Below are 16597 nucleotides of genomic sequence, written 5' to 3' on the forward strand. Positions count from 1 at the left end.
CCTGCTGGTAAGTGCAGGGCTTCCAGCAGCCCTGTGGGGAACGGGTCCTTGTTTTCTTCCCTGCGGTGCCCTCTTCCTCACCCCGAATGACCTCATTGCAGCTTCCTTCTAGTTCAGCGATCGTTTCAGACTGCCCTTAAGGTCCAGGTGGGAGCGGTGCCTTTTGTGCTGAGGGCTGACCACTGTACAGCATTCGTCTCTGTGCAAATTGCACAGGTGAATTTCACCAGGTGAAAGTGCACACTGCAGTTGCCCTGTCTTCAGAGTCAGCCCACCTGTCTCCGCCTCGGCTGCCCCTGCTCTCCTTCCTCCTACCCTCTCCTTACCTCCCCCTCCCTTGTCTTCTTCCTGTCCCTCCCTCCCACTTTCCTTCCAGCTCTCTTTGTCTTCGTCTCCCTCCTCTCCATCACTAATGCCTCCCCCTGTCTCCGCCTGTCTTCCTTGTAATAGGTGCCCCTCTGTCTCTTCTTGTCTTGCTCCTCCTCCCTGTCTCTCCCGCCAATCTCCCCGGACTCTCCCTCTCCAGGCCGGTCTTCCCCTCCACTCGTCCTTCCTTCATCTGCTCTGCTTGCACGTGTCTCTCTCTCTCCCTCTATAGCTCTGTCTCTCTGTGTGTCTCTTTTTCGCTGTCTCTCTCAGTGGACCTTCTGTGTCTGGGTGCATGCTTCTTCAGAATTCTTGTTGGTGCCTGGGAAATGGGAAGGGAACTCGTCTGCTTTCGTGTGTACTAGTGAAAGCAGGCACAGGGCTTTCTCAGAGACAGACACAGACAAGTCTGCAATTCTCGGTGAAGGGCCCCTACGTGCCCTGCGTGGTTGGAGCCGTCCTCCTTTTAGTGGAAGGTTAGATTTCAGGACCGGAGCAAGCTGCTAAATCCTACTACCCCATCTCCCTGGCGCTCTGTATGGAGATCAGTAGGGCACCAGTGGCAGATGGTGCTCTGGGGGTTGTTCTTTGCTGTGCATTGCAGTGCAGTGAGGTCTACTGAGCTGTGTTCTTGCAAGGACATGGCGGTGGGGTGGGTCTAGGGTGGGTGTCACTGGTTCTGGGTGGGCACCCACCTTACCGCCGCCCTCAGCCTGACGGCCAAGGAGGAGATACCGTGCGGACGGCCATGTGGCCCCGGTAGGCGTGACACTAAGGACTTCTCCAGGCTTTGCCCCAGCTTCATGAAGAAGGGGCAAGGGACGGAGCAGGGAGTGGCTCACGGCGTGGACGATCCTGTGCTGAATGCTCTGGTGCCCGTAGTGAGGCCTCTGGGGAAAGGGTGTATAAGCGACCACAGACTGCGCGATACCGGGGACCTCGCAAGTGAAGCCTGGAAGGTGACAGCGCTGAAGAGGACATGCGGCAAACGGGGGCCACGCTGGCACCTTGGCACTCGCTCCAGAGCCTGGACCGGCCATTGGCGCGCGCTTGCTGGCGGCCAGCACCCTGTCTTGCTGTCTTGCAACCGATTGCTCCCCGAACCTGGCCAGCTGGCCTGACCTGCCCTGGAACCACTTCGCCCCCAGGCCGCATGCGCACACTCTTCACTGCCTCTGTCTCGGCCCCTCCTCCACAGCAGCCACAGCCAATGCGGAGTCCTCAAATCCCAGAGCCTGTGCGCCTGCGCTCAACTTTGGCGGGCTGCGGCGGGAGGCTTCAGGGAGCTAATGGTCTTGCGGCCAAGGCTCCCCCCACCTGCTGCCGTTTCCTGTCCTTGTCCTGAGGCTGCCCTAGCTACACTGGGGCCGGGGCCGAGCGTCATGGCCAGCGTGTCGCGGTCCGGACAAAGCGGAGATTCCCGCCGACCCTGGGCCCTGATCGTCCCGGATGCGAAAGGTGGAGAGTCCCGGCCCCGCGGGAATGCAGGGGCGCTGGAGGGCGTGGGCTGGCCGCAGTCCCCAGGTTCAGGGGCGGCAAGCGCCCATCCTGTGCAGGAAACCCAGGCCGGGTGTGAGATACAGGTGGCAAGCCCAGCGGAGGAATTGGTGCTGATATTGGATGACGGAATGGTGGCGGCTGAGGTGGTGATCGGGGAGGAGGAAGAGGACGGCGAGGCGACCAAGGATGAGGTGGCTGGAGAGGAGAATTCTGAGGAAGCCAAGCCAGAAGCAGAGGACATGCACGAGGAGGAGGAGGAGGTGGAAGTTGAGAGACAGCAGCAGGAGGAGTTTCAGGAGCAAGAGGAGAAGCGCGAGGCAGATGCAGAGGCGGAGGAGGGGCCCCAGCTCTCACAGCCGCTGCAGCAGCAAGAGCCAGCGCTGCGTCCTGCCTCAGCCCAGGACCCGCTGGCAGCACTGGAGCGTCTTCAGCTGGAGATCAGCGCTGGGAATGCCCAGGATTCCAGGGCCTTATGGCGGCTGAAGCGCAGGATTCTTCGGAGGCAGATTTCTTACCTGGATCACAGAAGGGCCATCATCAAGCACATCCCTGGATTCTGGGCCCAGGCGGTATCCTGCCTTGTGCTGGTGGGTGATGGCGGGGGCTGTTGTGCAGGAGGGCTGGGCACTGAGAGCAGGGTGCCTCAGGGCGATGGCCCCCAGAGAGGAGAGCTGGGGAATGGTCCCTGGCCCTGGGTTGGTGTGGTCTGGGATCCAGTGTAAGGCCTTGGACAGGGGCGGTTGTTGGGGATGGGGGGACTTGGTGACTGGGTCTGTTTCCTCTAGGTCTCCGCCAACGTTGGCCTGCAGGCTGGTCTCAAATATTACTTGCAGACACGAGCCATGTGTCCCCATGCTACCAGAGCTAGGGTAGCACAAAGCAGCCTTCACTCAGAGCAGATAAGGCAAGGAAACATTTCGCTGCAAAATGGGAGAGTTACGCAGGCCGCACACCCACCTTCACATTCACAGGCTGTGCACGTTTCCTAGCAGTTCCTTCAAAAGAGAGCATTTCAGACACACACTCATGACCTTTAGTGGAACCACGCCACGCCCCTTTGCCAGACAGTAGGACGACTGAGACCCACTCCGAATGGGGTACAAGCTGCCTCCTCAGACCCTGACACACACACACACACACACACACACACACACACACACACACACACACAGAGGATTCTCTCCTGGTATCTCCACCCCTGCTTCCCTCTCTGTCCTCAGGCTCCGGCTCGGTCCCACCCATGTCTTTCTCTCCGGACTGGCTGTGTCACTGTGTCTAATCCTTTTCCCTCCTCGGCCCTCCTCGTCCGTGCTTCTCGATCTCTTTCTCCCTCCCACACCCTCCGCTTGCGGCGTAAATGTGCAGTCGGGTTCCTGTAAGCCATGTTATTCCATCTGGACTCAGGAGGCTGGTGACAACATAGGTCTTCACGGGAATATGCCAAGAAACCCAGCCGTGAGGAGGGGTCAGAGCACATGCCGACATCACAAGCTATGATGGGCTGCTGGCAGCCCACACAGGTCAGATATAGGAAGGAACTGTGAGGCGTGCAGGCAGTGGAGTCTCCCCCTGCTGTGTGCAGACAGCGTGGGAGGTACAGGAAGCCAACGGACTGCCCAGTGTCGATGGGGTCTGATGCATCTGCAGAGGCTGAGGAGTGTGGGGACTAGTGTTTCCTGGTCTTTCTGCACATGCCGTGATCTAGTCCCTTGCTCTTAGCCTGGGAGGGTTGGAGGGGGGCTGTGTCTGTTTCCACAGCATCTGAAGGCACAGCTCCTTGACACAGCACAGATTCTGAATCACCCCCAGTTGTCGGCCATGATCGGTGCCCAGGACAAAGACGTGCTCAGCTACGTGGTCGACTTGGAGGTGAGACCGGGGAGGCTGTGGCTGGGGGCCGTCCCGTCGGGTGTGGGATTTGGGCAGGAGAGGGTGAGGCAAAGGTGCTCACCCTCACAGCCAGGCAAGTAGCTCAGGACCCCGAGGGAGGACACTTGCCCCCTCCTGTCCCATTGCTCACGGCAGGTGGAAGAAGTGGGCCATCCCAAGTACCGCTGCAGAGTGATGTTTTTCTTTGGGGCCAACCCGTACTTCCGGAACCCAGTGATCATTAAGGAGTATCAGCTGAGCTTTGCTGGTAGGGTGTGGGTCCCATGATGGTGCGGGGCAGGGGGATGAGGAGCATGAATCAGGGGCAGGAGGGAGGGGGAGGGGGAGGGGCAGGTGGGTGGGGAGGAGGCCGTCAGCTTGCTCCTCAAATCCTCTCTTCCTGCAGGCTACAGGACATCGCGTTCCACTCCAGTCCAGTGGTTCTGGGATTATGAACGTGGAGCTCCCAGTCGCAGGCATGACCCCACCAGCCTTAACTTGTTCAACTGGCTGTGTGAGCACAGCTGCCCAGGGGCGAACAGGATTGCCGAGGTGGGGCCCCTGAGGCCTTCGTCAGCAGTGGGGATGTGGGTGGCCCCCGGCCAGAGAGGAGAGTGGGCTATGCCCAATGTGGCGCCGGCCTGTGTCCTCTTCCAGATCATCATCGAGGACCTGTGGCCCAATCCCCTGCAGTACTACCTGAGGGAGGAAGGGACCAGAAGACAGTGATCTGACGTGCTCACGTGTCGGTGAGAACCCCAGTGTGCGGTGTGTTGACCTGCGTGTTGTATGGGCAAGGGAACGTGGGCCACACATTGGCTTGGAAATGGAAGGTCCGCCGACACAGGGACACAGGTAGCATGGGGAGAGGGTGGGAGGATGACAGGGGACCTGCAGAGACTCAGCTGCAAACACACAGAGGGTCGAAGCCTGCAAACCAAATGCAGTTGTGCTGTGGGCTGGGGCTTTGGAGAGCAACTCGGGAGGAGCAGTGCTTCACCACAAATGCTCCCCGTGGATGTCCGCCCTGTCCCGGGCTTCCCCCTGCTCCTTCAGTCTGGATTTGCCTGCCAGTCTTTGGGTCAGGAGCTGCCGTGTCCCCAGGAGCCACTGTGGTGAGAATCTCGCACTTCCTTCCATGTGCCCCACCACGCCATGTCCTCCCGCAACCCGACAGCCATTCTTAGAACTGGTCCAAGGCCATTGGGGGCTGGAAATGAATCCCTGGGTGAGAAAGCAAGGGGGATCGCAAAAGGGCGAGGCACAAGAGTGACACCATCTGGGATGTATCTGCAAATATCCCGTATCATTCTTGGTGTCTGTTGCGTGGGGGTGCGTGTGTGTGCGTGTACGCAAATGTGTCTGCGTGTGCCCACATGCGTCAGGGGCTCTGCATCTGTGTGGGCGTGAATGGCGCAGAGCTTCTATCTTTGCCCATGCAGAAACAATGGAGGACGCCACCAGTGCTGGAAGAGATGGGTGGATGAGTCTCCTGTCTTCTACGTGCCCCGGAGAGAATTGAGGAAGAGATAACGTGTGGCAGCCTTGAAGAGTTTCCACGATGTTTATGTGGACACATACAGGAAGCTAAAAACCCTTCTGTTTTTGTGTGTGTGTGTGTGTGTGTGTGTGTGTGTGTGTGTGTGTGTGTATGGGGACCTGAGGAGGGACGATGAGGAAGGGACCTGAGTGTGACTGTCCTGCCGCTGCCCGGGTGATTCTGTGTGTGCAGGAGAGGTGCAGTACTGGGGTGGGGCCGGTGTTGCCATGTGCACAGAGGCCTGCCTTCTTGGGCAGGAAGAGCCTGGAAGGAGGAGGAGGAAGAGACAGACCTGTTATTTGGAGGTTTATTGTATAGGCCAGAGCCGAAAGGCAGGGAAGGGGATTGCACAGTGGGACCAAATTGGTCCATTGGGTCGTGGTACAGTGTGGCCAGGACTCGGGGGGTTTCATCCAGGACCCTTGCTCCCAGAGGGGTGTTGTGTCCTTGGTGAGATAGAATCCAGTCAGCAAAGCCTCCAGTCAGGATCAGAGCTAAGACCACATGTCCCCGGACAACTCAGGAGCAGGCAGCCTTCTCATAGTCGATGCCAGTATACCTTGCTGCTGCCTCCCACACCCGGGGCTCCTTTGACCCCGAGCCCTGTCCTCAGACAGTGGCTCAGGATGGGAGATGTGTGAGGGGGAGGGGCAGGTGTGGGTTGTGGGCAGCAGCGAGGCTTATGAGTGGGAATTCATGGAGAGAGTACGCACGAGGGCAGAGATCCAGCGTGAGTTCGTGCGAGTTTGTGTGTGGGCGTCTGTGGCAAAGTGGGCCTGAGATCCGTGGTGGTGCCGGCAGTGTGAGCGTGCATATGTTCGTGCGATTGCGTAGCCGTGTGTCTCTGTGTGTGCAGGAGTGGGTGGTTAGGCCACTGGAGAGACAAGGAGAGACACAGCGGTCTGTGTGAATGAGGTGCTTATGTGGGACGGTCAGGTGCCAGAATACAAGAGTGCAGTCCCTTCCCTCCTGAGTCCTGATGGTAATCGCTGGGATGGGTGCAGTCGTTGCTGTGCCAGGGGGCTCAAGTCAGGATGCAAAAGGGAGATTGGTGCAAGGTCAAGAGGGGGGCCGAGGGGAGGAAAGCCTGTGTCCAGTGGCCAGTGGACCACTTGTGAGTAAGTGTGCTTGTGTGTGTGTTAGTGTGTGTCTATGTGGGAGTGAGTGTGTGTGTGTGTGTGTGTGTGTGTGTGTGTGTGTGTGTGTGTGAGTGGCTCTGGTGGGCCGACAGTAGCAAATACGTAGGGGCTACATGGTGTGCCCAGGCTTTGTGCACAGGGTAGCTAGGGAACCCAACCTGTCAGGCTACGTGGTGTGCAGAGGGCGTAGGTATTTCCCTGGAGGGAGCCGTCCAGCAAGAATCTCTGCACTTGGCAGACGAGCCATGTTTTGTCACCAGTCAGCTCTTCCTCGGGGCTCTCCTCTCTGCTTCCTGTGCACCAGGCCCAGGGAAAGGGAGGAGCTGGGACCCTAGACCTCAGGTGACTTGAGTCCCCCAGGGGTGCCATAGCAGGGTGGTGTGGGTGTTCCATGTGTGGATGGGCAGGTGAGCAGCCTGCCAGCTGCTCTCTGAGGGGACAGTTCCTTGCCAGCAACACCTCTCCCCGCAGCACAAGATCACCACTGTCGCTGCAGCTGGGCTGGGGACATGTCAAGGTGTGTCCCAGAACTGTGTTCCCCTTGCATGTAAGTGGTGCCAGAATGCGCCTCTCAGTCCCTGTGCGGGTGACCCTGATTAGCCTCAGGCTTTGTCGACTCCTGGCCTCATGTAAATGGGGAACTGGGTTCCTTTCTCAGTGTCTCAGCGGTTGCATGTCGACAGAGGATGCTGTGGACATTGTGGTCAGGATTCTGACCGGGCTCCCCCCGCCCTGCCCCAAACCACAGTGGGCAGCACATGGCCCACTGTGTGTGCGCTTTGGGGAGGCTAAAGCCGTACAGCCCCTCCAGTATTCTTCTCAGGTGGTGGACGGTCAAAGGGGCCTAGGGAGGAACACTGGTCCCAGTCTGCTGCCGGCTGTGCCCACAGGTGTGTGTGCCCAGCTCCTTGACGCTGAAGCTGCAAGGCTTCCGCACTGCCCCCAAAGCCCCATCCCTAGAATTTGCGTGTGGGCCAGATGGAAGTGAAGTCCCAGTGACCCTGCGGGAGCACAGCGGGTGGTCTCGTCTGTGCCTGGCCACCCACCTACCTGCCTTCCCCGCAGCCCGTTGCCCCCATACAGGGCTTTCGGTAAACACACGGCCACCGTCCAGCATGAGAGGAAAGGCTTGACGGTGTCCCAGTACCGCTGGTCATGTGTTGGCTGCTGCCAGCTGACAGCATGGAGACCCCATGGCCCAGTGGAGGATGTCCGACCTGTCCTACAAGGAACTGGGGACGACTGTACGGATGCATCAGGTCCCATGCAGTAACCTAGGCCTGACCTTATCCGCCTAGGGGGTGATCGAAGCGCCTTGGGGTCCCAGGCCTGGCATATGTGTCGGTGAGCTTCCTCCTGGATGGCGCTGCCGACACAAGGCTGGCTGGTCAGGGGTCGCGTGTGAGGCCCGTTGGGTCCCGGCCTCTAGGTCCGATACTGCTGTAGGTGTTGTTGAAAAGACAGAGCACGATATGACCATCCCTTGGGTGTCGCTGCACCGGGGATCCCGTCGCTGCTCCCAGGTTCCCACTACCGAGTCTCCCCGGGAGGCCTGGGAGGTTGCCAGGCTCCTTTTGCAGGGACACAAAGGCTTGTGAGAGCCCATCCGCAGGGTCCGGTGCTCATTGCGGATGACTTGGGGGCAGTGCGAGATCTATTGCTCCCGTCCTTAGAGGAGATTGTGGTAGTCTTAAGGGACAAAGATGTGCCTGGAGAATAGAAGGATGTCCAGAGGAAGCATTGGAGGAGGAAGAGGACGAGGAGGAGTAGGAGGATGAGGAGGAGTTGGAGGAAGAGGATTGGGAGGAGTTAGAGCTGGAAGAGAAGGGTGAATGATTGGGTGCAGGAGAGGGAACAAGTGGAGGAGGAGGATGTCCAGGATGAGGAGGAGCGCGAGCCAAAGGAGCAGGAGCAGCTGGGGGAGGATGTTGAGGAGGACGAGAGCAGAGGGAAGAGGGTGGGGAGAAAAGATAGAGCCAGGGTTCCAGAGCATGAGTAGAAGTGTAGGAGGAGAAGGAGGAAGAGGTGGAGGGAGAGGAGGAGCAGGAGGAGTTGGAGGAAGAGGATTGGGTGGGGTTAGAAGAAGAGGTGGAGGAGAAGGAGCAGTGAATGACTGGGTGCAGGAGAAGGACAAATGGAAGAGGATGATGTCCAGCACCAGGAAGAGGAGGATTACGGGCCAGAGGAGCAGGAGCAGCTGGAGGACGGAGTCGACTAAGACGAGAGCAGAGGGAAGAAGAGGTGAAAGGTCAGAGGTAGGGCAGGAAGGGCAGTAGCAGGAGAGGACCTGGAGAAGGAGGAAGAGTCCTAGGAGGAAGAGTTGGAGGAGGAGGAAGAGGTGAAGGACGAGGAGGATCAGATGGAGGAAGAGGACTGGGAGGAGTTACAGGAGGAGGAAGACGAGTGAATGATCGGGTGCAGGCGAGGGAAGAAGTGGAGGAGGAGGAAGTCCAGGACGAGCAAGAGGAGGAGCACGAGTCGAAGAGCAGTAGTAGCTGGGGAGGAAATTGAGGAGGACGTGAGCAGAGGGAAGAAGAGGAGGAGGAGGAAAGGTAGAGCCAGGGCTGGAAGAGCAGTAGCTGCAGAGGGGGAGCAGAAGGATGAAGAGGCCCGAGGCTAAGACTTCCAATACTGTGTTGAATAACAGTGGAGGCGGTGGACATTCCTGTCTCGTTCGTGACTTGAGCTGAGAGCTTTTGCTCCTTGAGATGATATTCACGTTGGGTCGTTCATACATGGCTTTATGATCTCGATGTGTGCTCCTTCTATCCCTACTTTCTTGAGGGGTTTTACCAGGAAAGGATGCTGTATTTTGTCCATCACTCTGTCTGCATCGATTGAGAGGATCCTGTGGTTCTCGTCCTTTCTTTTATTGATGTGAGGAATCACGTTAATTGTTTTGCAGATGTTGAACCAGCCCTGCGTCCCAGGTACAAATCCCACTGGGTCGTGGTGAATGACATTTTCATGTATTGTTGGATCCGAGTGTCTAATATCTTGTTGAGGAGTTTTGCATCCATGTGCATCAGGGAAATTGGCCTATAGTTCTCCTTTTCAGTGGGGTCTCTTTCCGGTTTTGGAATCAAGGTAACGCTGGCTTCATAGAAAGAGTTTGCAAGTTTTCCTTCCATTTCTATTGTGAGAACAGCTTCAAGAGAATAAGTGTTAACTCTTCCTTAAATGTTTGCTGGCACTCCCCTGGAAAGCCATCTGGCCCTGCAGTCTTCTTCCTTCGGCAGGTTTTTGATTACTAATTTGATTTCTTTACTGGTGATGGGTCTGTTCAAATTTTCCTTTTCTTCCTCTCTCAGCTTTGGTAGTGTATATATTTCTAGGAATTTGTCCATTTCTTCCAGATTGCCCATTGTATTGGCAAATAATTGCTCCTAATATTCTCTTCTTATTGTTTGCCTTTCTGCTGTGTTGGTTGTGATGTCTCCTCTTTCATTCTTGCGTTTCTTTATTTGGGCCCTTTCCTTTTTCTTTTTCATCAAACTGATGACTGGCTTATCAATTTTGTTAATTCCTTCAAAGAAGCAGCTTCTGGGCTCATTGATCTGTTCTCCTATTTTGGTTTGTTTCTTTGTTTGTTTGTTTGAGGTTGTTTTTGTTTTTGTTTTGTTTGATTTTTGGTTTCAATAGCATTAATTTCCGTTAATCATTGTTATTTTCTGTCTCCTGAATGTTTTGGGTTTCGTATGGTGTTCTTTTTACAGCCTCTTAAGGCGTAAGGTGAGGTTGTGTCTCTGAGATCTTTCTTTCTTCTTTAGGAAGACCTGACTTGCTAGATAGGTCCTCTTATAACCGACCCTGGTGCGTCCCAGAGGTTTTGGGTTGTGGTGTTATCACTGACTTCCATATACATTTTCATTGACTTCCGTATACTTTTTATATTCTCTTTCAACCCTTGCTTAGCCCATTCAATCTTTAGTAGGATGTTCTTCAGTCTCCCAGTATTTGTTACCTTTCCAAATTGTTTCTTGTAGTTGATTTCGAGTCTCTTAGTGTTGTGGTCTGAAAATATGCACGGTGTGACCTCGATCTCTTTGAACTTCCTTAGGGATGACTGTTTTCCCCAGCATATGATCTATAGAGGAGAATATTCCATGAGCACCGGAGAAGAATGTATATTCTGCTGCTTTATTATGAAATGTTCTGAACATATCTGTGAAGCCCATCTTGTCCAGTGTGTCATTCAAAGCCCCCGTTTGCTTGTTGATTTTTCGTTTACATGATCTGTCTATTGCAGTGAGTGAGTGCATAGAAGTCTCCTCCTATGATGGCATTACTAAGAATGAGGTTCCTTATGTTTGCGTTTAATTGGTTTGTATATTTGGTTGCTCTCAAATATGCCACATAAATGTATCCATTTGCTAGGTCTTCTTGGTGGATAGACCCCTGAATTATGACATCATGCCCTTGTGTATCACTTGACACAGTCTTAAATTAAAGTCTAGATTGTCTGATAGAAGTATGGCTACTTTGGCTTTGTTTTGTTGACGGGTAGCATGACAGATGATTCTCCATCCCCTTCTTTTCACTCTGAAGTTGTTTTCACATCTAAAGTGGGTCTCTGGTAAACAGCATATCGATGGAACTTGTTTTCTCATCCATTCTGTTCCCCTATGTTTTTTGATTGGAGCATTCAGTCCACTGACGTTTAAAGTAGTACTGAAAGACACGATTTTATGGCCATTATCTTGTTTGAAGAGTTGGAGGAAAACATATCTATATATCTTTATATCTGTATCTACGTCTCCATCTCCATCTATATGTATATGTGTATGTGTATGTATATGTATATGTATATGTATATGTATATGTATATGTATATGTATATGTATATGTATGTCTATGTATATGTATTGTATTAACTGTATCTATATATCTATATCTATATCGATATGTATATGTCTATATACATCTATATATATAATTCTATATCTATTTGTATATATAAATATAATTATAAAGATAGATAGATAGATAGATAGATAGATAGATAGATAGATAGATATCCATTTCCCTCTGAGTGTCCCCCCTTAAAATTGCATGCAGGTGTGATTTAGCGGTCACAAACTCCTTTAAATTTTGTGTATCTGGGAACCTTTTTCCTCTGTTTCTATTTTGAATGACGGCCTTGCTGGATAAAGAATTCTTCACTGTGGATGTTTCTAATTCAGCACTTTGAACGTATCCTACCACTCCTTTCAGGCCTGCCAAGTTTCTCTGGATAGGTCTGCTGCAAACCTGATCTGTCTTCTCTTGTAGTTTAGGGACTTGTTTCCCTTGCTGCCTTCATGATTCTCTTTGCCTGAGTACTTTGTGAGTTTGAATATGATATGCCTTGCTGAGGGTCAGTTTTTGTTGAATCTGATGGGGTCCTCGGTGCTTCCTGGATTTTGATGGTGTGTCTTTCCCCAGGTTAGCAAAATTTCCCACTATGATTTGCTCACATAACCTTTCTACCCCTTTTTCTCTCTCTTCCTCTTCGGGACCCCTATGATTCTGATGTTGTTTTTCGTTCTGCATGAGTCACTGATTTCTCCAATTCTTCAATCGTGCTCTTTTCCTTAATCTCCCTCGATTTTGCTGCTTCCATAGTCTCCATAAGTTGGTCCTCTGAATCGCTGATTCTCTGTTCTGTCTCATCCATCCTTGACACCGCTGCATCCATCCGTCATTGCAGCTCAGTTATATCATTTTTAATTTCATTCTGGCCAGTTTTTACTGCATTTTTTCTCTGCACAAAGGGACTCTAATCTACATTGGACTGCAGCTAGTATTCTCATAATCGTGCTTCTAAATGCTGCTTCAGACATCTTGCTTGTGTCTGTGTTGGTTGAATCCCTGGCTCTCGTTTCTTCAGGCTCTTTCTTTCTGGGTGAATTCCTTCCCTTTGTCATTTTGAATGGAGAAAAGGAACTCATGAGGTAGAAAATTCAATGAAATATTCAAATTATAAAATGTTAAAAGTAAAAACTTAAAAACACACATGTGAATAATGGAATGAATGATGCTAGATTCTAGGCATGTTTCACCTGGGTGTTGAAAGTGGTTTTGACACAGGAGAGAAAAAAACGTGGGAGTGGAGAAAAATTTAGAAAATACTAATAAAAAATATTAAAAAGGGAAATGTTGTGAGAATTTGAAAAATCAATACACTGAAGTAGACTAAAAGGAGAAGATGGGAGTAAAATAGAATCTGTGAATATAGACACAAAAGGAAAGAATAATGTAGAAGAGTATTAAAGAAAGTTAGTAAAATTTCCACCTGCCCAGTCTCCTTCGCCTCTCCGCGCACAAAAGCACCTCCCTTCCCATGCCTCCTCGCTCTCCAAGTTCACTTCTGCATGCCACGTACCTGCTGAATTCGGTGGTTCAGGATATGCAGATTGCTGTGCTAATCCTCCAGTCAGTTTCCTGGGTGGGTAGGATGGTTTAGTGTTGGTCTGGCTGTATCTCATGCACGCGAGACACTTAAGAAGCTTCCATGCTGTCTGCCATCCGGGCTCCTCCCCAAAGAGGTGAGATCTGTAGCACCAGTTCTCCGATATGAGACATCCCACAGGAAAGTTGTGGTCGGTGACAAAGCGGAAAAGGGCATGTACCAAACAGGGAGGTCACCCTGGAGGGGGAGGCAGAGAACCTGCTCCAGACCTGGGAGGGGAGGCAGGGGCTCAAATGCTGGAGCCACGCCCACTGCCCTCCAGCTGATTGTTCCTGAACAGCAGCCAACTGTCTGGGTCTGGCCTGGAGCGCCTTCACCCCAAGGACCCATGGTCAAAAAGTTCACTGCCTCTGCCTCTGCCTCTCCCCCACCTCCACCGCAGCCACAGCCACAGCCACAGCCACAGCCACTTCAGTGTCCGAAGGGCCACGGGGCCGTGGGCGTGCTTCCCAAATGCTGGTGGGCTCCAGAAGGAGGCAGCAGGCATTTAAAAACCTTGGGCCTTGACACTCCACCTGCTGGGCCTAGTCTGGAGCCTCATGCCTCAAGTTCCCACTCCTTCTGCTCTATGGCCCTAGCCTGAGGATGGGCTAGGGCCCCAAAGCAAGGGAGTCCTGTTCCGGAAAACGCTGAGATTCCTGACAATACCGGGCCTCCATTCTGCTGGAAGAGGGCGTTCGAGAGTCCAGGAATCGTGGCAACACCCCTGTCTCAGTCCCAGACAATTTCACTCATTCATACGCACTCACACGCACACGCACGGGCACGGGCACACACACACACACACACTCCCCCTCTGTGGCTGTCTCTAGTGGTGACTTACTCTCCTTCTTTGGCCTCCTTCCATGTCCCTCTGGCCTCTGTCTGTCTCTGAGTCCCTGTGATCATTTTCTTGAGGGAACGCTTCCTCCCTCCCGCACCTCCATCTCTCTTTCTCTGTCTCTGTGCTGTCCTTGCACAGTATCAGTGCATCTGGGTTTCCGTGAGCTGTGCGTGTCCATATGGACGGAGTAGGCTGCTGATGGCACAGGGCTGCAGGGGAACACACAAAGGAACGCACAAGTACCAGGGGTCAGAGCACATCCAGACCTCCTAAGCCGTGACTGCCTCCAGGCAGCCCACACAAGCTGGGTATACATGTGAACTGAGAAAGGTCAGTCCCTTGGCCCTTGCCCTGTAGGTTGCAGCCAGCTGGGAGGTACTGAAACCCAAGGGACTGCCCGGTGTTGAGAGGGTCTGAAGAAAGGGCAGGAGCCGAGGAGGCAGGGAACCTAGTCGTAGCTGGTGTTTCTCCACATGCCATGTTCCGGTGCCATTGGTACTGGAAGGTTGGTATCAGTTGTGGCTCTCTTTCCTTGGCATCTCAATGCAAGCTTCCGTGACCCAATGGAGGTCCTGAATCTGCCCTAGTTTTCAGCCAGGTTGGGCCCCAGGACAAATGCACGTGCTGTGTGAGGGGGGAAAGCAAGTGTGAGTCGTGAGGAGGAGCTAGCCTCGTGAGTGGGATGTGGCAGAGGGCATGAGTGAGTGCACAGGTCCACTAGAGTGTGTCTGTGAATGTATTGTGGCTGGCGCCTGTGAGTACTTTTGCCTGAGACCTAGCGTTTGTGCTGGCAGCGTGCACGTGTCTGTGTCCACGTGCCGCGTGGCCGTGCATCTTTGTGCCTGAGTGAGTGTGTGTAGGCCGTTGGCAAGCGAAGGAAAGAGACTGGGGGCTTTCCTGACTTGGTGAGTAAGGGGGGGCTCCAGTGCCAAAGTGCAGCGAGTGCAATCCCTTCGCGCCTGGGATCGACACGGAGCTAGCTGATCACCTTTCATGACGGGAGGAAAGCCCGGACTTTGCCTGGGTCCGCTCGTCCTGTGTTGCCTTGGCCAGGGGCAAGTTGGGGTTGGGCCACCCATGGCGCAGTGGAGGAGGACCAAAGTTCCCTGCAAGGAAGTGGGCGTTAGTGGAGGGAGGCAGCAGAGAGCATGAGTAAGTCTGGCCCTGCTCCTGGAGCGGCCTAGGGGATCATCGCAAGGCCTTGTGGTCCCAGCCAGGGTATGTGTCTCGGTGAACATCCTCCTGGATGACCCTGCAGAGACAGGCCTGGCTGGTCTAGAGTCCCTTGCGAAGTTGGGGCCCGGCCCCTGGACCCCAATACTGTGGTAGGTGTTGTTCAAACTGAAAGGCATTGCCTGCTTGTCCCAGACGGTCCCTGCACCTGGGACCCAGATTTGTTCCCACGTTCCTGCCGCGGGGTCTCCCGGCGATGCGTGGGAGTTTGACAGGCCCCATTTCTCTGGAGGGAGTGAGTTGCATAGGTCAGGTGCACCAGGGTCTGGGCCTGCTTTCCTGTCTTGCCCACCCGCTACGTCCTCTGCTGAGGGCAGCTTGAGGGCTCACCACTGGACCTGTTCCTCTCCCTTTCTGGGTAAGAGTTTGCCTCTCTGTCGGTCACACTGGCCACCCCCTCTCAGCCCCCTACCACCTGTTCAGCCTCCCCCCATCCACCTGCGTTTCTATGCATTGCTGTCACCTGAAGCGGTGGTGTGCTGCCTCATATATCACAGCCACCCTGGAGCATTTCTGTACCCCGTTCGTATCCTGACATAGCCCAGCGAGTCTGGAGGAACCTCTTCTGTGTCACGGAAGCAACATGTTGGCCAGAGGGCCCGGCACACGAATTTGGAAATCCTAGAATCCCCCGCCTGCCTGGCAGCCTCCTGGTCCCATAAAGAGGTAGGGGAACACTGCATTCCACCAAAGGGAAAAGGCAATGCATGAGTGTGGTGCCTGGCCAGGCAATGCATCTCGAGCCTCCAATCCTGCAGTGGCTCTGTGTGGTGTGTGTGTGTGTAGCTTATGCTGTCTGACATAGACCGGCAGGGAGTCCACATCACCACTGCCCTGACAGGGAGGGAGACCACATCATCGCCCTCACTGCACACCGTCTGCAGCTTATTGCTTTCCCAAAGTGGTCATGTGGCTTCATGTAGACCCTGGGGCGTGTCCCTCACTTGGGTCCCAACACTGCATCCCCCAACCCCCCGATACCTCTCGGAGACCCTTGAAAGCACGCTGCCTGTGGCACAGGGGGACAGTGTTTTGAGCCAGCGCCCACGCTCATGGCAGCCTGCCGCCTAAGTGAGTGGTAAAGGAAATGGGACCAGGATGAACAGACATACGGCCAACGAAGGCCTGGGGAGGGTCCCTGTGAGAAGATGGCCAAGCATTGTGGGAGGAAGGGGACCGCTGTCTGTGGGACAGACACAAGCTCCAGGAATCCCAGGGCCCACGGTCACGGGTCTTTCCTGTGCACTGCCACACACGGGAGCAATGGGCAGCCCATCATGAGAGGGGGGTGTGTGCTTGCCAGTGTGTCACTTTCCAGGCAACGGGGACAAACGGCAAGAGCGGCGCGCATGATACGCAGCCTCCCCTAGTGTGGCGTCCTCTCCACGTCACACACCTCTGGTCACCGACCTTCCCTAGCCGGTGCACTGCTAGACTGCTGTCATGACATACGTGTCTTCTGGGAGCAAGGATGGACGTAGAGAGTATGCAAAGGAGGCTGAGCAGATGGAAAACCGGGGTGCACAGACAGCAGGCGCACAGCTGACATGCGTCTCCCGGACAGCCAAGGTGATCCGCTGAGTGGATTTGTCGGACTAGGGGCACAATGAACAAAGGTGGCGGTGTAAATGGGCAAAGCGGGGAGGTCCCCCTTTACCCGTGTGTGTAGATAGCCG

The 16597-nt window shown here is 54.2% G+C and overlaps 1 protein-coding gene and 1 long non-coding RNA gene across 2 annotated transcripts; one reads left to right on the forward strand and one right to left on the reverse strand.

Annotated features, from left to right (window-relative positions):
- The first annotated feature begins 973 nt into the window (after positions 1 to 973).
- Positions 974 to 5331, forward strand: LOC122212843 (testis-specific Y-encoded protein 1-like). The gene is made up of 6 exons (XM_042926818.1): positions 974 to 2435; positions 3658 to 3735; positions 3892 to 4003; positions 4142 to 4287; positions 4393 to 4484; positions 5178 to 5331. Exons 1-5 carry the CDS (start codon positions 1656 to 1658, stop codon positions 4462 to 4464), a joined length of 1188 nt encoding a protein of 395 aa, XP_042782752.1. The 5' UTR covers positions 974 to 1655; the 3' UTR covers positions 4465 to 4484; positions 5178 to 5331.
- A 5294-nt stretch (positions 5332 to 10625) lies between these two features.
- LOC122212841 lies at positions 10626 to 13285 on the reverse strand. Its single transcript, XR_006199339.1, has 2 exons — positions 12779 to 13285; positions 10626 to 11085 (listed from the first exon to the last, which is right to left on the reverse strand). It is a non-coding gene; the product is annotated as an uncharacterized LOC122212841 (long non-coding RNA).
- Positions 13286 to 16597: the final 3312 nt, after the last annotated feature.

The sequence above is a fragment of the Panthera leo genome, assembly GCF_018350215.1.
Source record: "Panthera leo isolate Ple1 chromosome Y unlocalized genomic scaffold, P.leo_Ple1_pat1.1 chrY_random_Un_scaffold_80, whole genome shotgun sequence".
NCBI lineage: Eukaryota > Metazoa > Chordata > Mammalia > Carnivora > Felidae > Panthera > Panthera leo.